Source organism: Macaca mulatta, chromosome 11 (genome assembly GCF_049350105.2).
Source record: "Macaca mulatta isolate MMU2019108-1 chromosome 11, T2T-MMU8v2.0, whole genome shotgun sequence".
NCBI classification, from domain to species: Eukaryota; Metazoa; Chordata; class Mammalia; order Primates; family Cercopithecidae; genus Macaca; species Macaca mulatta.
In genome coordinates, this window is record NC_133416.1 from 117,194,448 (window position 1) to 117,218,151 (window position 23,704).

The 23,704-nt window shown below is 44.8% G+C and overlaps 2 protein-coding genes and 1 long non-coding RNA gene across 23 annotated transcripts in view; 1 reads left to right on the plus strand and 2 right to left on the minus strand.

The window, feature by feature from the left end:
- ANKRD13A (ankyrin repeat domain 13A) overlaps window positions 1–15,270 on the plus strand; it is a 42,494-nt gene extending 27,224 nt beyond the window's left edge. For 4 of the 21 annotated variants that reach the window (XM_077954978.1, XM_077954977.1, XM_077954967.1 and 1 more), the window contains exons 8-15: window positions 744–825; window positions 2,703–2,764; window positions 3,494–3,624; window positions 4,464–4,621; window positions 5,656–5,769; window positions 8,792–8,952; window positions 12,086–12,153; window positions 13,211–15,270. In XM_077954978.1, the coding sequence (XP_077811104.1) occupies window positions 744–825; window positions 2,703–2,764; window positions 3,494–3,624; window positions 4,464–4,621; window positions 5,656–5,769; window positions 8,792–8,952; window positions 12,086–12,153; window positions 13,211–13,406 (972 nt within the window). In that variant the 3' untranslated portion in view covers window positions 13,407–15,270. Of the gene's footprint in view, window positions 1–743; window positions 826–2,702; window positions 2,765–3,490; window positions 3,625–4,463; window positions 4,622–5,655; window positions 5,770–8,791; window positions 10,653–11,322; window positions 11,703–12,085; window positions 12,154–13,210 lie in introns of those variants that run through there. The other 17 variants (XM_077954976.1, XM_077954966.1, XM_015152760.3 and 14 more) reach the window with 14 other exon arrangements.
- On the minus strand, window positions 14,852–16,927 carry LOC144333044 (uncharacterized). The gene is made up of 2 exons (XR_013401373.1): window positions 16,886–16,927; window positions 14,852–15,946 (listed from the first exon to the last, which is right to left on the minus strand). It is a non-coding gene; the product is annotated as an uncharacterized LOC144333044 (long non-coding RNA).
- An 89-nt stretch (window positions 16,928–17,016) lies between these two features.
- Window positions 17,017–23,280, minus strand: LOC114670946 (uncharacterized). The gene is made up of 2 exons (XM_077954992.1): window positions 23,107–23,280; window positions 17,017–18,312 (listed from the first exon to the last, which is right to left on the minus strand). The coding sequence occupies exons 1-2, from the start codon at window positions 23,237–23,239 to the stop codon at window positions 18,227–18,229; spliced, it is 219 nt and encodes a 72-aa protein (XP_077811118.1). The 5' UTR covers window positions 23,240–23,280; the 3' UTR covers window positions 17,017–18,226.
- Between the last annotated feature and the right edge of the window lie 424 nt (window positions 23,281–23,704).

Here is a 23,704-nt window from a genome sequence, read left to right on the forward strand (position 1 = left end):
ACCTTTCTCTTCTGCCCAGCAGATGGCTGTCTGAGTCATACTAGTATTACAAGATTACCAGCAGAGGCGGGGTGCAGTGGCTCACGCCTTTAATCCCAGCACTTTGGGAGGCCCAAGTAGGCAGATCACTTGAGGCCAGGATTTTGAGAGCAGTGTGGCCAACATGGTGAAACCCCATCTCTACTAAAAATACAAAAATTAACCAGACATGGTAGCACACACCTGTAATCCCAGCTACTCTGGAGGCTGAGGCACGAGAATCGCTTGAACCCAGGAGGCGGAGGCTGCAGTGAGCCGAGATCACGCCACTGCACTCCAGCCTGAGCAACAGAGGGAGACTCTGTCTCAAAAAAAAAAAAAAAAAAAAAAAAAAAATTTACCAACAGAAGTACAGGATCCTGGTTTGGGTACCTTAGTTTAATAGAAACCCAGGTGGAAACCTAGATTGCAGGGCATTTGTTTGAGACTGTTTAGCCACAGCAGGGCAAGCAGGAAGATGCAGCTTGTCACTGCTAACTCCTCGGTATTAAAACTGTCAAATACGGGAGGTAACTGCTGATGCATTTTTCAGTTGATAGTTTATATACTTTCTCTGAAGGACCCTAATGATAGTTAACCATTTCTGATTTTTATTTTGCTGGATTGTTTTCTGTTTTTTTGCTTCAGCATTCTTGCTTTTGCTGTGCTTATTTTTGGAGTTTTGATTCCCTGTGTCACTGTTTTCTTTCACATACACCTCTCAGGTTTACACAGTAAACAACGTGAATGTGATCACCAAAATACGCACAGAACATCTGACCGAGGAGGAAAAAAAGAGATATAAAGGTAATCACCACCACCCTACCACCTCCTGTTTTGTTGTTATTTTTTAAGCCTAGAGGGAACTCTTTGTTGGCTCTGTTAAGTTTAGGGTTAATGTGATTGGGATGTGTTAAACCTAACGCTAACTACTTCTCTTTTTTTTTTTTTTTTTTTTGAGACAAGGTCTCACCCTGTCACCCAGGCTGGAGTGCAGTGGCGCAATCTCAGCTTGCTGCAATCTCTGCCTCCTGGGTTCAAGTGATTCTCCTGCCTCAGCCTCCTGAGTAGCTGGAATTACAGGCACCCGCCACCACACCTGGTTAATTTTTTGTATTTTCAGTAGAGACAGGGTTTCTTCATGTAGGCCAGGCTGGTCTCGAACTCCTGACATCAGGTGATACTCACTTGCCTCGGCCTCCCAAAGTGCTAAGATTGCAGGCATGAGCCACCGTGCCTGTCCCCTAGCTTCTTTTTATAAAAATTTCTGGGAAGGCATGGTAGCTCACGCCTGTAATCCCAACACTTTGGAAGGCCAAGGCGGGCGAATCACCTGAGGTCAGGAGTTCGAGGCCAGCCTGACCAACATGGAGAAACCCCATCTCTACTAAAAAAAATACAAAATTAGCCAGGTGTGGTGGCACATGCCTGTAATCCTAGCTACTCAGGAGGCTGAGGCAGGAGAGTCACTTGAACCTGGCAGGCGGAGGTTGCAGTGAGCCAAGATCACGCCATTGCACTCCAGCCCGGGCAACAAGAGTGAAACTCTGTCTAAAAAAAAAAAAATTCCTGGCTGGGCACAATGGCTCACACCTGTAATCCCATAATCCCAATACCTTGGGAGGCCAAGGTGGGTAGATCACTTGAGCCCAGGAGTTTGAGACCAGCCTGGCCAATATGGTAAAACCCCATCTCTACTAAAAATACAAAAATTAACCGGGTGTGGTGGCACACTCCTGTCGTCTCAGCTACTGGGGAGGCTGAGGCAGGAGAATCGCTGGAACCTCAGAGGCAGAGGTTGCCGTGAGCCAAGGTTGTCCCACTGCACTCCAGCCTGGGCGACAGAGCTAGACTCTGTCTAAAAAAAAAGAAAAAGGAAAAAAAATTTCCTTAGTCTGACTCATTCTTCAAAATGTTTCCCCATAGTTGGCCTCAACTATAATTAAAGCTATTCATGAGGGCTTGTTTGTGTGTTATCAAGAACAATTGTGGAATTCAGCTAAAAAAGGAGATAAGGATATTTGAGAACATTTATCACTGGAATGAGTGATTTAGTCCAAACTATTGTGATTAAAGATTTAGACAGAACTTGGGATCTAAGCAAAAACATTGCATGTGGTTGCCACATCCCAGCCCCATCCCAGCCCCTCCAACTCTATGGCCTTGTGAAATTACTTCTGCTCTGTGCCTCAGTTTCCTCAGCAGTGAAATGCAGGTGATATCCAACCTTCCTTAGAGTTATTGAGAGGATTAGATGAGTTACGACGTGGAAGCCTTTAGAATGGCGCCTGCAGTATGTGGTAAGCATGCAGTAATTGTTCACCAGCACCACCACCACCATTGCCATTACTCCACTTTGACAGGTGAGGGAACCGAGGCCCAAAACACATGGATAGCGAGTGGCCAAGGTGGGGTTGGAATCCAGGTCTGGCTCACTCCAAAATCCAGACTCTTCCCATTATTCTGCTTTAATTATTACAGCTGTTTATCTGGTTTAGAGATCCTCATGAAAAGCACCCAATAAAGGACAACTTAGTTTATGATTATTGTGAATGATTTGATCAGCCAGTCTGTAATTGCATTTCCTAATGAGGTAGCTTGGACCGGAAACTTTAATGAAGATCTTTTTTTATAGCCACAAGTAAGATATAATATTAGACTTTAAACTTCCCCCCTCTCTGTAGCAGACAGGAACCCGCTGGAATCTTTGCTGGGAACTGTGGAACACCAGTTTGGTGCACAAGGGGTAAGTTGAGGCAATGAGCTTTCATTGCAGTTAGATGAAAGGAAACAACTTGTCTATGCCTGGGATGGCATTTACTGGATCCTGAACAGCCCACTCTTCGTAAAGGCCAAAGATACCCCCAAGCTGGAATTTGAGATACTCTTGGAAGAGAATTAGATGAGTGAATCTTTGAAAACAAAGATTTTAGAGGAGGGGTAGTGATTATAGAAATCAGGTGCTTCCCCTCTTATCCATTATAAACGAGGGGACTCTATAGAAATGGAACTTAAAAAGGACTCAGGACTTTATATTGCAACAGAGCACCTTAACAAATATTTCCTTACTCAGTGCTCACAGTAACTATGTGAACTTGGCACAGTGGATGTCTCTGCGGGACAGAAAAATGACCTTTCCACTGTCAAAGCTAGACAGGGAAACAGCTAGAACTTCAACTCCAAGTCTTCCAAGTCTCATGAACTTTCAGATATTTCTCTTTCTTTCTTTGCTATAATCAGGAGATAAAAATTTAAAGGAGAGTAGAGAAATATTTTGAAATGAAGAAATCCGTTAGACTTGCCATGTAGTTTGGTGATACCCTCATAGATTTTCTTGTTCCATTCAAAAAAGTTAGTGAATAGAACTTCCTGGTCTTAGCTGGTTAACACATCCACCTCAGACACTGAGTGCCGTAGGCCTTCACTTGTGAACATCACTTGGCATTTCTGACTCTCCTGAGTTCTGGCTCAGCAGGACCTCACCACGGAATGTGCTACTGCAAACAACCCTACAGCCATCACGCCTGACGAGTACTTCAATGAAGAGTTTGATCTGAAAGACAGGGACATTGGAAGGCCGAAAGAGCTGACGATTAGAACACAGAAGTAAGAGAGGTTCAGCTGCCATTTTCAACCTATGTATGTTTCAGAAATTGTGCTGTTTTATGGTGTTATGTTGAATCATTCCACTGCTCCCCCACCCAACTTTTTTTACGGGGGAGACGGAGTCTCGCTCTGTTGCCTAGGCTGGAGTGCAGTGGCACAAACTTGGCTCACTGCAACCTCTGCCTCCCAGGTTCAAGCAATTGTCCTGCCTCAGCCTCCTGAATAGCTGGGACTACAGGCACGTGCCACCATGCCCAGCTAATTTTTATATTTTTAGTAGAGACAGGGTTTCCCCATATTAGTCAGGCTGGTCTCGAACTCCTGACCTCATGATCCGCTCGCCTAGGCCTCCCAAAGTGCTGGGATTACAGGCATAAGCCACTGCTCCCGGCTTCCTCTGCCCCTTTTTATAAAAAATAATTTTAAAATTACTTTGCCATGAAAGCCAACAGTAGATTGTTCATGTTATTAGCTCTTTTCCAAATAGAATCTAGATTGGATGTAAGAATGCCTTTTTTTTTTTTTAACTGCTAACCAGCTTCAGCTGATCAAATTCATATGAAACTGTTTCCACCCACTATCATTTCTTCATGCTTGCTGTCAATTAAGACTTGGATAGTGGCAGGTTGTCATGCAAGTCGCTTGCCTTGATTTCCAGATTTTAGGGTGATGTGAATTCCTCGTCTCCCTAGACATTTGACCTTTAATAGGTCCGAATTAAGAGATGACTGGACAGAGTGTAGAGTAAGGCTGCTGTTGTCTAGCCTACTGCATAGCAGTAATCTCCTTTTCCCATCTGGTGGAGATGGCCTCAGTCTTTTCTCGGTTGAATTCTGCAGGTTTAAAGCAATGCTGTGGATGTGTGAAGAGTTTCCCCTCTCTCTCGTGGAGCAGGTCATTCCCATCATTGACCTAATGGCTCGAACGAGTGCTCATTTTGCAAGACTGAGAGATTTCATCAAATTGGAATTCCCACCTGGATTTCCTGTCAAAATAGGTACTGCTAAATAAACTTCAGCAACACTTGGAGGTTCTGCCCATGTTTGTGGGTGGCAGCATGTGGGTGGTGGGATGCTTCAGGGAATTGGAATGCTTTAGGTCAAAGTAGCTTATAGACATAATGGAGGAGGTGAGAGTTCTCCTGTGGTTTAATTTGATTTAAAGAAGTGTTATGATTGGTGGTTCATTTTGCATATCAAAATCAAGAGATCTCCAACCATCATTTCTATTTGCAAATGGTGCTGACAGATGTTAAAAGGCATAAAAACATGACACAGTCATTGTTTTAATGTCAAACCTTACTTCAATGAGACTTCAAATTAGATAATTATTTGAGGAAGACAGTTGACACCAAGATTCTTTGATACATAAATATGATCTACATCCCAAGCTAGTATGCATAAAGTATGCATAATGCTGTATATATGTGTGTGTGTGTATATATATATATCTCATACATACTACTCATGAAGAGTATTAATTTTGGATAGTTGTATGTTCATGATGCTTGAACCCTAGCTCGATCACTTACTCACTGTGATCTAGGAGAAAGTACATAACCCCCTTTTTTTTTTTGAGACGGTGTCTCGCTCTGTTGCCAAGGCTGGAATGCAGTGACATGATCTTGGCTCACTGCAACCTCCACCTCCCAGGTTCAAGCAATTTTCCTGCCTCAGCCTCCTAAGTAGCTGGGATTATAGGCATACACCACCACGCCCAGCTAATTTTTGTATTTTTAGTAGAGATGGGCTTTTATCATGTTGGTTAGGCTGGTCTCGAACTCCTAACCTCAGGTTATCAGCCCGCCTTGGCCTCCCAAAGTTCTGGGATTACAGGTGTGAGCCACCGCGCCCAGCCGAAAATACGTAATTCTCAGTCTCAGTTTTCCCATCTGTGTATTGGGGAGGGTTGTTATGAGGCTTATATAAAATTATACTTATCAAAGTACTTGGCATAGTAAGCACTTAGTAAATGATAACTATTATTGTTATTCTTAGTAAAATTTACTTATAAAAGTTTTTATTTTGTTAGAAATTCCCTTGTTTCATGTCTTAAATGCACGGATTACATTTGGAAATGTTAATGGCTGTAGCACTGCCGAAGAATCTGTATCTCAAAATGTGGAAGGGACCCAGGCTGATTCAGGTAAAAAAATAAATTAAAAGTTTAGTTTTGTTATTTAAAAAAAATTTTATGGCTGGGCATGGTGGCTCATGTCTGTAATCCCAGCACTTTGGGAGGCCGAGGCGGGTGGATCACCTGAGGTTGGGAGTTCGAGACCAGCGTGACCAACATGGAGAAAACCCGTCTCTACTAAAATATAAAATTAGCCAGGTGTGGTGGCACATGCCTGTAATCCCAGCTACTCGGGAGGCTAAGGCAGGAGAATCACTTGAACCCGGTTGGGGGTGGGGGGGCGCAGAGGTTACCGTGAGCTGAGACTGTGCCATTGTACTCCAGCCTGGGCAACAAGAGCAAAACTACATCTCAAAAAAAAAAAATTTATAATTCAGTCATCATATTCATAATTCACTCTGAAGCTGGAATATCTGAGGGAGTCTGTGTTGGATGAAAGAAAACTTTAGATTTAGTTTAGATTAAGCAAATAAAAACTTGTAGTATATGTATGATCCTAGTTATATTAAAAAGACAGGATGTTCTTAAAAATCAGCTTTATTGAGGTGTAATGTACATACAATAAAATGCTCTCATTTTAAGTGTGACGGTTCAGTGCATTTTTTTTTTTTTCTCGAATACAGAGTCTCACTCTGTCACCTAGGCTGGAGTGCAGTGGCACAATCTCTGCTCACTGCAGCCTCTGCCTCCCAGGCTCAAGCAATTTTCTTGCCTAGTCTCCCAAGTATCTGGGAATACAGGTGTGTGCCACCATGCCTGGCTGATTTTTATATATTTATTAGAGACTGGGTTTCACCATGTTGGCTAGGCTGGTCTGGAACTCCTGACCTCAAGTGATCCACCCACCTCGGCCTCCCAAAGTGCTGGTGTGAGCCACCATACCCAGCCACATTTTGACAAATGTATGCATCTATGTAACCACCACCACAGTCAAGATAGACAGCATTTCCATATGCCCCCAAATTTCCTCACGCTCACTTGCCGTCAATACAATTCATGTTTTTAGATGCAATTGTAAACGGACTTATTTTCTTACTTTCATTTTCCAATTACTAGTATATAGAAATATTATTGAGTTTTGTATTTTGACCTTGAATCCTTTTTAAAAATTTTTTTAATCTTTTTTTTTCTTGCACAATTGCATGGCCGGGATTGACCTTGTTTATCTTGTAACATGGCTGAATTTACTTGTCTTACACTTTTTGTAGATTTCTTAGAATTTCTTACATATATGGTCATGTTGTCTATTAATAAAGAAAATTTTACTTTTTCCTTTCCAATCTTTAAACTTTTTATTTCTTTTTCTTGACTTATTGGACTGACTAGGACATCTAGTACAATGTCAACTAAGAGGGGTAGGAATGGCTATCCTTCTCTTGTTCCTGGTTCTAGGGGAGGAAGGATTGTTATGCCATTAGGTTTGATGTTATCTGTGTAGGTTTTTTGTAAATGTCCCTTATTAGTTGAAGGACATTATTCTCTTATATTTCTAGTTTGCTGAGAGTTATTACCATTTTTAAGTATTAATTTTTGTGAGATGCATTTTCCGCAACTATTGTGATGGTCGTATGTTTCTCCCCTATAGTCTACCAATAGGAGGAATTAAAAGATAGCATTTTAATGTATATAAATTAAGACTTCAAATGAAAACAATTGAACTCAACAATAATATACAACTTTACGTTCCCATGTGGCAATAAAGTTGGGTGATACGTGTTCATGAGGTTGTGCAGCTGAGGAACACTCATGTACTCTTGGCAGGAAGAGGAGATCGGTATAGTTCTTGAAGAAAACATTTGGCATTACTGTGTAAACTGAAGATGTGTATGACCTACCAATTCCTAGATGTGTACCTAAAGAAACGTATGCACATGAGCATCTGGAGACCCCAGTACTGGGCAGCAGCATCCACTCATAACAGCAGAAACCTGGAAACAACCCAGATGTCCTGAGATGGTAGAATGTGCTATTGTGCTCTATTAATACAACAGAATAACATATAGTATTGAAAATAAACATTTATAGCTATGTGCGTCAAGACTGTTGAATTTCAAAAGCATAATGTTGAATGAAGAAAATCCAATTTGAAGAATAAATTCCAATGATCCATTTATGTCGAGTTCACAAACAGGCTAATGCAAACTGTTAGGATGATATACATGTGGCAAACTCCAGAGAAGAGCTAGGCAGTGTAAACAACTATTCTGAATTATGTATTTACCTCTGGAGAGGAAGAAGGGGATATTGTTAACAAGGGATGTGCCTGTGGTATGTTATTGATAGTATTCTTTTTTTTTTTTTTTTTGAGATGGAATCTCGCTCTGTCGCCCAGGCTGGAGTGGAGGGCAGTGGCGCGATCTTGTCTCACTGCAAGCTCTGCCTCCCGGGTTCACGCCATTCTCCTGCCTCAGCCTCCTGAGTAGCTGGGACTACAGGCGCCTGCCACCACGCCCAGCTAATTTTTTCTTGTATTTTTAGTAGAGACAGGGTTTCACCGTATTAGCCAGGATGGTCTTGATCTCCTGACCTTGTAATCCGCTCACCTCAGCCTCCCAAAGTGCTGGGATTACAGACGTGAGCCACTGTGCCCGGCAGTTATTGATAGTGTTCTGTGTCTTAGGTGAAGGGCACACAGGCATTTGTTTTATTATTATCATTTTTGAGTGTTCAGATATTTTATAGATACTATCTTTTATATATTTACCATGTATCTTCGTGCAAAAAGAAGAAACACATTGGTGTGACTGTGCATATGTGTTTAGAGGGAGAAATCTTCGCTTTTCATTTCACAGCCTTGTGTATTTTTTATGACTATGTATTCATTTTTTCCACTAAAATCAAGGAAAAAGAAAAAAGCTGTATTCTGTCACTTTTTTCTGTCATGCTTCCTCAGAATCTCTCATATAATAGTAAGCCTTGATTATTATAATTTTGAGCCTTTCTTTTTTTTCTAATGTAAAACATTTTTGCAAAAAATTGGAGTGAAAATGTAATGAACTCGGACACTGGACGGTTGCCTTTTGTGTTTCAGCTTCCCACATCACAAACTTTGAGGTTGATCAATCTGTGTTTGAAATTCCCGAATCTTACTATGTTCAAGACAATGGCAGAAATGTGCATTTGCAAGATGAAGATTACGAGATAATGCAGTTTGCCATCCAGCAAAGTCTGCTTGAGTCCAGCAGGAGCCAGGTGGGTTTATCAGAATAAATGGCAGGCCTTGGGAGGTCTTACCCTCTGGGTTAGCCTCAGTGTTTGGCTAATCTGAAAGATTTATTCTAAATATCAAGTTTGACACATTCATGGTATTTGCATAGGTTGTACTTTGTGCATCTGGTCTTCTTACAAAAGCTTGTTATGTAAGAGATCGTCTACATAATCCCAGTCAGCACCATTCACAAGATGTCTTCAGGCAGACTTTCCTTTTCCTCATTTTCATGCACATAGCTTGTAATTCTGTACTTTTCAAGATGTGCTTCATTTTCTAGTACTGAAGCAGTAAATTCCTACTGAATCACACCATCATATTTTCCCTGAAGGATTACCTATGTGTCTGTAGTCTCAGATGAAGGTCGTGAAGTGGATTTGAATCCCACTCCCTCCACAAACGGTATCATCTCCCTAAACTCTCTCTGGGTCTCTAGTGAAACAGAAAATGAAGGACGGGACAGACCTGTGTAAGCTGTAGGCTGTGTGTGTGTGTGTGTGTGTGTGTGTGTGTGTGTGTGTCTTTTTGTTGTTTTGTGTGTGTGTGTGTGTCTTTTTGTTGTTTTGTGTGTGTGTGTGTGTCTTTTTGTTGTTTTGTGTGTGTGTGTCTTTTTGTTGTTTTGTGTGTGTGTGTGTGTCTTTTTGTTGTTTTGTGTGTGTGTGTGTGACTTTTTGTTGCCCAAGTTGGAGTGCAGTGGCTATTCCCCGGCATGATCATATTGTACCCTAAAACTCCTGGGGTCAAGAGATCCTCCCACCTCAGCCTCCCAAGTAGCTGGGACTAAAGTCATGCACCACTGCACCCAGTAGAACAGTTGCCTTTTATTGTCGTATGTGGTTCTCCCTCCATGCCTCACCTACCTGGGACAGTCCAAGGCTTGAGGTCCTCCTCCCCTAACATCAACTCCTTCCATCTCCTTCCTTCTGTGGCTCCTGGCTCTACTAGGGTAGGGTCTGGTCTGCCTCCAGCACCCTCTGGTATGTCCTGGGTTCCTGCAGTCCATTTATTTGTTTGTTTCTTTGTTTGTTTATTTTTTGAGACGGAGTCTCTCTCTCTGTCGCCCAGGCTGGAGTGCAGTGGCGTGATCTCAGCTCACTGCAAGCTCTGCCTCTGGGGTTCATGCCATTCTCCTGCCTCAGCCTCCCGAGTAGCTGGGACTACAGGCGCCCACCACCATGCCTGGCTAATTTTTTGTATTTTTAGTACAGACGAGGTTTCACCATGTTAGCCAAGATGGTCTCCATCTCCTGACCTCATGATCTGCCCGTCTCGGCCTCTCAAAGTGCTGGGATTACAGGCGTCAGCCACCGCGCCTGGCCCATTTATTTGTTAATTGACTTTTTCTTCCATTCTTCATTCAGATTTTGCAGAGTACCTTCTTTGTGCCAGCCTCTGTGCCAGGTGCTGGGAATTCTCTGGGAAGCAGTCCCTGCCTTCACAGGGCTGCTGCTTTGAAAATAGTGCTCACACTCCAGCGTTCTCACTGGTTTAAGCTTGTAGCTTTCTGGTTCTATTCCTGAGTCTTAGTGCTTGTGTAATGTGAGTCTACCTCCTCCACTTCCCCCTGCCACCACCATGGCCCCATTCCCAGACCTATTCAGTTTTCCAAGCCAGACCCCAAAGCAAGCATGTTCCCTTTGGGAGGCCTCCTGGGAGAAGACCCCTGGACATCACCATCAGCCTGGTATGCTTTTCCTTTCCCTATGTAAGTGAGCTTAGCTCCCCTCGCCAGCTCCCAAGAAGCTTCATAAACCTTGTTGACCATAAGTTTTAACAAGGGGAGTAGCCAAAGTCAAAGACTACCAATATTGAATTATGTCTTCTAATCTTGCCCTAGAAGAATTATTGGCCGGGTGCAGTGGCTCATGCCTATAATCCCAGCACTATGGGAGGCCAAGGTGAGAGGATTGTTTGAGCCCAGGAATTTGAGACCAGCCTGGGCAACATAGTGAGATCCTATCTCTACCAATATATATATATTTTTTTTTAATTTTTGAGGCAGAGTCTCACTCTTTTGCTCAGGCTGGAGTGCAAGGGCACAATATTGGCTCATTGCAGCCTCTGCCTCCCAGGTTCAAGTGATTCTCATGCCTCACCCACCTGAGCAGCTGGGATTACAGGTGGGTACCACCAGACCCAGCTAATTTTTGTATTTTCAGTAGCGATGGGTTTTCACCATGTTGTCCAGGCTGATCTCAAACTCCAGGCCTCAAGTGATCTTCCAGCCTTGGCCTCCCAAAGTGCTGGGATTACAGGTGTGAGCCACCGTGCCTAGCCTCTACCAAAAAATTTTAAAAGCCAACTATGGTGTTTTGCATCTGTATTCCCAACTAGTCAGGAGGCTGAGGTGGGAGGATTTCTTGTGCCCGGAGGTCAAGGCTACAGTGAGCTACGATCACACCACTACCCTTGAGCCTGGACAACAGAGTGCGACCCTGTCTCTAAAAAAACAAAAACAGGCCGGGCGTGGTGGCTCAAGCCTGTAATCCCAGCACTTTGGGAGGCCGAGGCGGGTGGATCACGAGGTCAGGAGATCGAGACCATCCTGGCTAACATGGTGAAACCCCGTCTCTACTAAAAATACAAAAAACTAGCCGGGCGTGGTGGCGGGCGCCTGTAGTTCCAGCTACTTGGGAGGCTGAGGCGGGAGAATGGCGTGAACCCGGGAGGCGGAGCTTGCAGTGAGCCGAGATCACGCCACTGCACTCCAGCCTGGGAGACACAGCGAGACTCCGTCTCAAAAAAAAAAAAAAAAAAAAAACAACAACAAAAAAACAAAAACAAAAACAGAAACCTGCTTTGGTCACTTGAACTTTGCCCAAGGTCAGCTGTGTTTCTGTTTTTCGTTGTGTATATCTTCCACTTGGGTTAGCTGTATTTAAGAGATGGATTTTGTGAGAAGGATGAGAAGGCTGTGGCTGTGAGTTAGGCTGTGGCATGTTACTAGCTGCCACTTAGGTGTTGTTTTTGACATAACCCAAGTCCCTGTTAGGTAGCACTATCGATAATGGTCATGGAAAGACTTTTAATTTGGTTCTTGCTGCCATTGTTTCCTTTCCAGAATGGCACCAATTTCTCCTAAGACATATTCATGTCTATCATATTTGTCTTTGCCAGGAACTTTCAGGACCAGCTTCGAATGGAGGGATCAGCCAGACAAACACCTATGACGCCCAGTATGAGAGGTGATTGACTGATGTGACTGTGGATTAAACCAGGATGGACACAGGCCTGGACACAGGCGGGCAGACGCGTGGCACTGTGCATTTGGTCCCCGGGCAGATGCACGGTGCCACACACTGGCAGGAAAGACTAGAAAAAGTAGGCCGGGCGCGGTGGCTCACGCCTGTGATCCCAGCACTTTGGGAGGCCGAGGCAGGCAGATCATGAGGTCAGGAGATCGAGACCATCCTGGCTAACATGGTGAAACCCCGTCTCTACTAAAAAAAAAAAATACAAAAAATTAGCTGGGCATGGTGGCGGGCACCTGTAGTCCCAGCTACTCGGGAGGCTGAGGCAGGAAAATGGCGAACCCGGGAGGCGGAGCTTGCAGTGAGCCGAGATCATGCCACTGTACTCCAGCCTGGGTGACAAAGCGAGACTCCATCTCAAAAAAAAAAAAAAAAAAAAAAAAAAAGACTAGATAAAGTAATTGGCTCTCCTGCTTCCTCTTGTGGCAGTTACTTATTATAATAACTCTGGACTTGATAGCAAGTTTCCAGGAATGGGTGATAGAATTTCTGACTGGTTCACAGGTCAGTGCCATTGGGGGAAAGGTACTGAGTCAGTGTTTTCTGATTGGTTTGATCTTCTGTGAATGATGTATGACCACAGGGCCTAGATGTCCTCAGTGGAAAGTTTATATAATTGTAAAGATAAGGAAGTTTGTGGGAACAGCTGCAGAGATTTAGGGAAAAACTGCAAGGATTCATTTTACGAAGACTTTTTATATACTTAAGGTGTCTGTGAGAGCCCGCTGATGAAGAACCTGTTTTGCTTTAAAACAGATCCAAGTTCAATTCCCAGCCCTATCACTTACTGGTCGGGTGGTCTTGGGCAGGAGTGTGGGGTTTCTCACCTGTATACAGCACTTACACCCCCAGAGTTATGTGGGATTAAATGGCATCATGCATATTAAATGCCTGGCACAGTATGCCCTTGGTAAGCAGTTAAGAAATGTAGTTACTGCTGCCACCATGATGATAGTAGTGACTCTCCCTTTTTATCTGTTTTCCAACCCAGGGCCATCCAGGAGAGCCTCCTCACCAGCACAGAAGGCCTGTGCCCCAGTGCCCTGAGCGAGACAAGCCGTTTTGATAATGACTTGCAGCTGGCCATGGAGCTCTCTGCCAAAGAGCTGGAGGAACGGGAGCTCCGGCTCCAGGAGGAAGAGGCTGAGCTCCAGCAAGTCTTACAGCTGTCACTCACTGACAAATAGACCTTTTGGCCTGTGGGTTGCACAGAGCAGAGGCTCTGGGCTGTCACAGATGCTGTGTCAACCAGAGCCCCGGGGCTGAGGGCCTGCACCTTGTGTGCGTGCAGCAGACAACAGCTGCCCCTTCTTTATGCAGAGGTGCAGAACCAGGGACTCCCAGGCCCATCCAGGCCACTCCCTGGGGTGGAGAAGGGACCAGGGATTGCAGGCCCCATCTCCAGGCTAAGGGGAGGAGAGCATCATCACTTTCCATTAGCTGTATTGGCTTGCAGGTCACATTTTTACTACCAGCTTTAGACAAAACCCCAATCCCCGCAGGTTTGTAGATCAATTTTTATCAAGGAGTGATAACAAAACAAGTTATTGCAGAGTCAGGGTGCTTTTATATATGAGAGCAGCAGCCGCCTTTGTAAAGTGTGGTCTATGAGAATTGGAGACACATCTTTACTGTTCACCAAAGAAATGGGTAATCTGTGCTGATCTACTCCTTATTTTTACCTTTTTACAGGGTTTCTAGGATATTGTCATTATTCTTCCTTCATCTCTATCTGATTCCATTCCTTCCACACCCAGCTAAAGTTAGAGGAGATACATATAGAATCTATTTTAGATTATTGTTAACTATTTGCATCAAATTAAGATACACAAATGGCCATGGATGTTGCCTTCGCCTTAAACATTACTAATAGTTTCACATCACCTCACTGCACGCATCGAGGGATCTGATTTGAATTTGTAAAGGCAATTCTTTTGAGAGCAGGATTCTCCAGGCTAAATCAAAGGCAGCTAATCCTGTCCCTGAAGGAGCAGCTAGGGGAACCTGAGGCTTGTTCTTGAAGTGGGCAAGCTGGCCAAAATATTGGAACACACAGAACCAAACCAGGTGCGTTCCACACCTGCACGAGTGAAGGATTTCCACATAGACACCTAGGAAGAACCCACTGCATGCCCTAGACTCACTCCAGAGGAAGGATGGATTTGCAACCAGAAAGGGAGCTGAAAACCACGGAGCTCCATGGCTCTTCATTCAAAAGGGAAAATGATGATTCCACGTTGCTTTTCAGAGTTCAAATCAACATCTTTCTGAATAAATCTATTTTTTAACAGAATCTTTTTATTATTTGTAAAAGATATAAAAACAACTATTCCCATCAGTAGCAATACAAGGTTATACATTTTAACCAGATTTTCTCAGGCCTTTTTTGGATACCTTTAGTAGTTAACTCTCTTTTGTCAAACCCTCCTGTAAATAACCATCGCACAACATACAGAAGCCTGGGGAATACAGCCAAGGGCACTGCTCACTGTGGCCCATGTATTCGTTCCCACAGGCTGCACTGAAATAACTTGGTAAACAGTACCCTCCTCCATTTTGTGTCTGTTTCCTCTGTTGTGCTTCTTTGGGGATAGGAAGACAAACATAACTACTATTCCAGGTGTTGCCAGTGAAACGTTCCCAGACACAAAGAATTGTGCTTTTAATTCCATGTCACCATTTGCCTTTTTTTTTTTTTTTTGTCATGGTCTGACCAAAATTCCTTCCCTGCACAGCAGGCCAGTATAGGCAACGCCACATTTGTTTCAAATACGCAATGTGGCATTTTGTTTACTTCGCATTTGCCATGAGCAAAAACACTTCTTGGAATGGCTGCAGCGAGGCTGTGTCATTGGCTTACAAAGGTGACTCATAGGTAATTTCTGTGTTTGCATTCCACTGCTCTGCTCCCTAAGGTCCTTGACTTTCTCCCCTGGAATTCACTTAAAAAGGGACTGAGCATTGTGTCAACCTGTTGCAGCGTTTTTCATATATGTGTTCACTCTAAAAATGCAAATAAAGACGGCTTCCTTAGAGGGTGCTCATACAATATTCCAGTCTTTGAGTCTTTTTTCTTTCCAGTTTTTTCTAGTCACTGGATGTAGTGACCACACTTCCTGTTACGTATGTCAGTAGAACATTAGAATGCCTCACATTGCTCAGTTCATCACTGCAAAGGTGGCATGCTGCTCCCAGCCTTCCTGCCCAGGTTAACAAGCCCCACGCTGCTTATTTCAAATGGAAACTAAAAGCAAGCCAGTGTTGGGCTGTTCTGACACCCCTGGGTTCCTCCTGGAGGTAAACTGGCTCTTGTAGGGTAAGGGAAGCCCAGCCAACATCAAAGCTCTGCATCAATGCTATCCCTTGAAGCCAAGTGCTTTATGAGGCTGTTCCTAGAAGTCCAGATGATAAGGCTTCCAAACTCTTCCTATACCTAAATATGTTGGCATTAAAAACAACGGCAGTGGCCAGTAGAAACGTGTGGGTTCCAAAAATGAGGCTGTATTTCTGGGAAGATGTAAAGGAGCTGCTTTGCTTTTGGGGGAAAGTAGATATCAATACTTGAAGCTACAAGAACACTATGAAGAAAAACATTACTCCTTCAGGTCAAGGGGTGCAATGACTATGGATTATTTAAAAACTGAAAAGCTAAGCTTAGGTGGCCCAATATCAGCAGAAAGTTTTTATTTTGTTTTTCTGAGACGGAGTTTCGCTCTTGTTGCCCAGGCTGGTGTGCAATGGCGTAATCTCGGCTCACTGCAACCTCCGCCTCCCGGGTTCAAGCAATTCTCCTGCCTCAGCCTCCTGAGAAGGTGGGATTACAGGTGTGTGCCACCATGCCCAGCTTTTTGTATTTTTAATAGAGACAGGGTTTCACCATGTTGGCCAGGCTGCTCTCAAACCCCTGACCTGAGGTGATCCACCTGCCTCGGCCTCCCAAAGTGCTGGGATTACAGGCATGAGCCACCGCGCCCGGCCAGAAACTAATTGAGCAATTTCTGCACGTTAGACACTGCTAGGAACTAGGTTCTAGACACTGCTAGAACTTAGGTTCTATAAACAAGCTTGTCACACTACATAAACGTGGCATGTCAAGGAAGTGGAAGTCTGCTCTAAATAATGACAGGAAAGGGAAACTGTCACAACTGCCAACTTGGTCACAGTCTCCTGCTGACCATAAATGACATCAAGGAAGATGAACTGGATATGGAAATTTCCAGTGATTCTGTGGTGCAATGAATGATGGAGTTCAAAGTACCACCTAGACCTCTGTTTAGAAATATATAGGTTTAAGCCTGAGGTCCAGGTGGAAAAAAATACAACATGCTGATATGACTCCACAGCCACTAAATCACAGGCAACACTAGGAGACTTCCTAATCTCAACTTTAGGCCAGGTGCAGTGGCTCATGCCTGTAATCCCAGCACTTTGGGAGGCCGAGGCGGGTGGATCACCTGAGGTCAGGAGTTTGAGACCAGCCTGGCCAACATGGTGAAACCCGATGTCTACTAAAATGCAAAAAAATTAGCCGGGCATGGTGGCTCATGCCCATAATCCCAGCTACTCCGGAGGCTGAGGCAGGAAAATCGCTTGAACCCAGGAGGTGAAGGTGGCAGTGAGCTGAGACCACACCATTGCACTCCAGCCTGGGCAATAGGAACCAAACTCCATCTCGGAAAAAAAAAAAAAGAAAAAAAAAAATTTCACTTCACAGAGCTTCTTTAAGTGATTAGATCAAATTCAAACATACCCACATTTCAAACACTTGGGAAATAATTGGTGGAGTAAAACAATATATAGGATTTTACTTTAATTTTAATTGACATTTTGCTCAAAAGCACAGAACAGTGAACATTTCAATGGCTCAATGTTACAAGATTACAAACAAAATCCCTAAGTTAAACAGTTATAGTATCCTGCTTCAGTTATTTCACATTAAATGCAGGTTGTTAAAATCAGTGCTGTGCTTGAACACAAGATAAGCATTTCAATTTAATAACAAAATTAAATCTAGCACCTTGAAATAAATATTGACGACCGCTTTATAAGTATGAAAGTATTATTTCAATAGGAGGAAAAAATCCAGTTCACCAACAGTGCAAACTAATAGCAGCATTTTCAAAGCGGAGATGAAATTTGTGTAAACACACACTGGCGGGCACAGTGGACATGCACTTCTGGCTGGGCCCTCCCCACCCAGGGATGAACAGAGCGCCTGCTGAGCCTTTTACATTCCAAATCTGGAAAGCTACCTCAAGTTTCAGACCGTGGGCTATACAGACTCAAATGCAGGGCAACGGAGATCAATGTGTTTAAGCAGGATGGGGTCCTTTTTTGTGAGAGGCCAACCTAGTAACATTTCCAGTCCAACCCCAGAGCCTTCCAGGCCAAAGGTGCATGTAGTAACAGGTACTACCTGATGTGACCCTGACTTCAGGGGGAGCACCTGAGTGCAGGGCCGGATGCAGGTAAGGAATGAGGGCCCAAGTTCCCCACAGCTGACACCACTTTGCAACCAGCGCATTCTAGGCCAACTCAAGTGAGATTAAAAAAAAAAAAAAAAAAAAATTCTGTGATTCTTAACCCACTGTAACCAAATGGTTCTTAAATAGGGAATGTCTACATGGTAAGTCTCCCTCTGTTAACATTTTCAAGCATTAATGATGAGTTCTTTCCAGTGTGGTTCTTACAGGCACTCACAAGGTGAATGTTTTCTTTCTCATGAACACTCCATCTTTACACTGACCTTTGGAGCTTTCAGGTCTTACTTTTAACAAGTACAGTCAGAAACACTGAGAAGCAGATTCGGGGCCAATTATTTGCACTACAGTGTTAGGAAAAAATAATTTCTAGTAGATGTTTTCTTCTAATTCATTTAGCGTTTACCAACTGTCCAGACCAAAGGTCATTTCCAAGTAGGAAAGTTTTGATTCCAACTTCTCCACTGACCCGTGTGCAACACAACTTATCCTATTCCCAAATACTCATTGAAGAACTTGTCTGGCTGTCACCGACGCCGAATGGGCTTGTAGACACAAAATGCCATAAGGATGACAGTCACCAGCAGGATGCTGAAAATGGTTCCCATCAACACTGCAAAGGGAAAACAGGTTACTTCCTAATGGCAGCTCCAGGTTAGGCAATTCATCCACTCACTGCCAATGATTTATCAAATGCCACTTGCTGCCACGCACTATGTCAGGTGCTGTGCAAACAGCTGTAAACAGATCCTCTCTCCAGTTGTCTCTATGTATAGTGGGGGGGAGAAACAAACAGGTGAGAGCATTTCACATATCTTGATATACCATGAAAAAAACAGTAATGGGCTAGGGATGGAGACGGGGTGGGCAGCAGGAGGTAGGACAGTCAGGAAGCATCCGAGGAGGAGACTCACAAGCTGAGACAGGCCGAGTGTGGTGACTCATGTCTGTAATCTCAGCACTTTGGGAGGCCTAGGTGGGTGGATCACTTGAGGTCAGGAGTTCGAGACCAGCCTGGCCAATATGGTGAAACCCCATCTCTACTGAAAATACAAAAATTGGCCAGGCATGGTGGCAGGTGTCTATAGTCCCAGCTACTTAGGAGGCTGAGGCAGGAGAATCGCTTGAACCCAGGAGGCGGAGGTTATAGTGAGCCGAGATTGCACCAGTGGGAGACAGACTGAGACTCCATCTCAAAAAAAAACCCAAAAAAACTGGGACCTTACGAGTGAGGCTCTGCAGGGAGCGTGCTGCAGTCCCAGGGATCAGCTAGGGAAGGGCCTTGAGGCCAGTATAAGCTCAACACACTCAGTGAACAGAAGGGAGGCAACCAGGCAAAGAGTGCAGGAAGAGAGGCAGGAAATCAGGCCAGAGAGGAAGGCTGGGGCCGGTCTGTACAGGGCCTTGGAGACCATGAAGGAAACATGGATTTTAAGTTTAAAGAGAAGCTACTGGCGGGTTGTAGGCAAAGGAATGACATCATCTGATTTAGTTGGGAAAAAATATTCCTCTGGCTTTTGTGTGGAGAATTGTCCGATTATAGTGGGGCAAGAGAGCAGGATGCCCAACTATACCTTTAAAGCCATTAATAAAAATCTGGAGACTTAATGAAGTATTTCAGTCTCAAGATGAGTCTCAACAGGGCCTTATGAGCAAAGAGGCAACTAACCCACAAATCTGTTATGTTTGGCCGGGTACGGGGGCTCATGCCTGTAATCCCAGCACTTTGGGAGGCCGAGGCAGGCGGATCACGAGGTCAGGAGTTCGAGACCAGCCTGGCCAATATGGTGAAACCCTGTCTCTACTAAAAATACAAAAAAATTAGCTGGGCATGGTGGCGTGCACCTGCAGTCCCAGTTACTCTAGAGACCGAGGCAGGAGAATCGCTTGAATCCAGGAGGCAGAGGTTGCAGTGAGCCAAGACTATGCCACTGCATTCCAGCATGGGCAATAGAGGGAGACTCCGTCTCAAAAAAAAAAAAAAAGAAAAGAAAAGAACTGTTGTTTTTAAGACTAAATTTCACAACTGAAATTTTCAAGGTGCTCAGGTGAGAAACGGGAACTACAACTGATTACTCAAGTTGAGCCCTGGAGGTACAGGATAAGGACCTGGGCTTTAAACTACTTCATAACAAAAAAGAAAAAAATAAACTAGCATAACCAGCAACCATTCAGAGGTTTATTCAATAGCAGCAGTGATATGCAATCTTGTTTCTGTGACTATCTCAGTGATCTTGAGAAGCATTCAAAACTAGCAAATGTACACTGACGTGTGTCTGTAGCGATGTGGGCCCATCCCAGGTTTCAGCTGGGGCCTAACCATAGTTGTTTTTCAGTCTCATTACTGTTCCTTTGAAAAACTAAGATTTAGTCAGGCGAGGTGGCTCATGCCTGTAATCCCAGTACTTTGGGAGGCCAAGGCAGGCAGATCACGAGGACAGGAGATTGAGACCAGCCTGGCCAACATGGTGAAACCCTGTCTCTACTAAAAATACAAAAATTAGCTGGACGTGGCGGCGGGCACCTGTAATCCCAGCTACTCAGGAGGCTGAGGCAGGAGAATCGCTTGAATCCTGGAGGCAGAGGTTGCAGCGAGCCCAGATTGCACCATTGCACTCCAGCCTGGGCGACAGAGCGAGACTCCATTAAAAAAAAAAAAAAAAAAAAAAAAAAAAACAAGATTTGATCATAGTTTTACTCAAATCAGTAACTCTGTAGTATCTGTGACACCCCCCCCAACATACCCTCCACGCTTAAAACAGTTATTATTTTAAAACCGACTATACAGAAAAATCAGGCCAGGTGCGGTGGCTCAGGCCTGCAATTCCAGCACTTTGGGAGACCAAGGCAAGCAGATCACCTGAGGTCGGGAGTTTGAGACCAGCCTGACCAACATGGAGAACTGAAGAAACCCTGTCTCTACTAAAAATACAAAATTAGCCTAGCATGGTGGCACATGTCTGTAATCCCAGCTACTTGGGAGGCTGAGGCAGGAGAATTTCTTGAACCCAGGAGGCGAAGGTTGCAGTGAGCCGAGATCAAGCCACTGCACTCCAGCCTGGGCAACAAGAGCAAAACTCAGTCTCAAAAAAAAAAAAAGAAAAGAAAACTCATCTTTTTTTGGTGAGTGAGGGGGAAGAAGGAAGGAGAAGGTGTCAAAGACAGTATGTCATAACTTCAAAGGCCAGAAGTAATTTTAAGATCTTTGTCAAACAAAATCTACAACCTACGTGAACTAAATGTCACGTCTTAAAATAGCCCTTGTTAACTGAATACCTGCCCTAATTTCCAAAAGTCCTGAATTCTGAGTTTCTATGGTTTGGACTACAATTGGACTTAAAGTTGTCTTATTCTATTTAAATAAACCATTTTCTTGCATCTCGCATTTTGGAAGCACTCTAAAAAATATTTAAAACTCCCAGCTGTGTGCGGCAGCTCAAGCCTGTAATCCCAGCACTTTGAGAGGCCAAGGCGGGCGGATCACGAGATCAGGAGATCGAGACCACTCTGGCTAACACGGTGAAACCCCGTCTCTACTAAATATACAAAAATTAGCTGGGCATTGTGGCGGGCGCCTGTAATCCCAGCTACTCGGGAGGCTGAGGCAGGAGAATCACCCGAACCAGGGAGTCAGGGGTTACAGTGAGCCAAGATCGTGCCCTTGCACTCAAGCCTGGCGACAGAGCAAGACTCTACCTCAAAAAAAAAAAAAAAAAAAAAATTTAAACTCCCAAAGCAGGAATGCAGAAGATTGGAATTGGGGGATGGAAAATCTACCTTTAAAAAATAAAAAATGCCAGGCGCAGTAGCTCACACCTGTAATGCCAGCACTTTTGGAGGCTGAGATGGGCAGATCACTTGAGATCAAGACTTCGAGACAAGCCTGGCCAACATGGAGAAACCCTGTCTGTACTAAAATTACAAACATTAGCCAGGCACGGTGGTGGGTGCCTATAATCCCAGCTACTTGGGAGACTGAGGCAAGAAATCACTTGAACCTAGGAGGTGGAGGTTGCAATGAGCCAAGATCACGCCACTGCACTCTAGATTGAGCGACAGAGTGAGACTCCATATCAAAAAAAATAATAATAAAAGTAAAATTTGAAAAGGAGCTTAAAACCATGAGTTGTTAGGTACACAGTGGCCATGCATTTGGGTCCCGATCAATTCTCCCACTCGCCATCTTTTCACTTCTCCCTACACTTTGCATGCAGTGACAGATGCCTGAATGGCAGCCCCAGGCAGAACCTTAAAAGAATGTTTTAGGCCTGGCCTGGTGGCTCACGCCTGTAATCCCAGCACTTTGGGAGGCCGAAGTGGGCAATTCATGAGGTCAAGAGATCAAGACCATCCTGGCCAACATGGTGAAACCCCATCTCTATTAAAAATACAAAAATTACCTGGGCGTGGTGGCTCACGCCTGTGGTCCCAGCTACTGGAGAGGCAGAGGCAGGAGAATTGCTTGAACCCGGGAGGCGGAGGTTGCAGTGAGCCAAGACCGTGCCACTGCACTCCAGCCTGGGCAACAAGAGTGAAACTCCGTCTCAAAAAAAAAAAAAATACCTACTGTACAGAACTGTCTAGGACAGCATTTCTCAAACTATCTATGGCAAAGGAGTAGTTTTTATAATTTCTAGTCTAGCACCACTGCACTCCAGCCTGGGTGACAGAGGATACCCTATGGTAAAAGAAAAAAAAAATAGGGCTGTAAACCGTACATTTCTCATTAAGTTACTGTGAGGCTCAAATGAATTCGCGTATACAAAGTGTGTAGCACAAGACATGGGATGTAGGAAATGCTCAAAAACTGTTACCATTTTTGCAATAAATACTGGCTCCTCTGGGAAAGAAGAGGGGTGAGGTAAATGATGTGCCTTGTTGTGAGCCTGAGCCCACACAGCCAGCGAGGAGGGGACCCAGACTGAGACTCAGGTCTCCGGATTGCAGTTCATTCATGGGCAACTAGTACATATTGAGAGCCTACTGGACACCATGTTTTGTGGGTGATCCACCCGAGGTGGGTGGATCACTCGAGGCCAGGAGTTCGAGATCAGCCTGGCCAACACAGTGAAACCCCATCTCTACTAAAAATACAAAAATTAGCCAAGTGTAGTGGGGTGCGCTTATAATCCCAGTTACTCGGCAGGCTGAGGCAGGAGAATTGCTTGAACCTGGGAGGCGAAAGTTCTGGCACATACTGAGCACTTGCTGAGAGGTAAAGCTCAGGCCTTCTGCCCCAGGCTTTTGGAGAAGGAGTCTCGGGGCCCCCTGCGAGGCCTCACCTGCACCCCACGCCCTCGCCCATCTCCCCACTCTATCCCCTGTCGCTCCGTAAGCCCGGCTCCAGCACCCGGAGCGGTGAAAGCTCGGGCACTACCCGCCGCCCGCCAGCTCCAGGACCGCTCACCCAGGTTCTGCCCGCGCAGCACCGCGTACGGCCGGCTCCGCTCCAGCGGATCCACGGGGCTCGGGGCCTCTGCATCCCCGACCAGGAAGCTGCAGAGGCCAAAGCACAGCCACGGTAACGCCGGACGCAGCATCTTCCCCAGCCCTGCAGAAGCAGAGAGGCCACTTCCGTCGCAAGCCCTGCCTCTGTCTCCTCCCAGGTCTCTCTGCGTCGCTGCCACCGCCCTTCGGGCGCGCCTCATTGCCATGGTAACTGTGCGTCCTGGTCTAAGTTCCGCTTCTGCCCAAGATTTGTTCCGGATTAACGTTCCTCAATAAGTCATGTTTCCCTCCGACAAACTTTCCGTACCGATCAACTTTCCGTCTGTGCCAACGTTCTGCCGCGATTACCGTTCTGCTATGGTTAGCGTTCCCTTATGCATTGGGGTAGAGGTCTTGTAGGTCCATTTGGGGCCTATTGAAGATTTTTTACGAATCCATGCATTTTCTTATTAGACCTTCATTACAGGCCCGGAAAATAGATACTGTGTTTCTGTTGTAAAAATGCCACCTTCTCAGGGAGCCCTTGCCCAGACATCCTTTTCTAAAATTGCAACCCT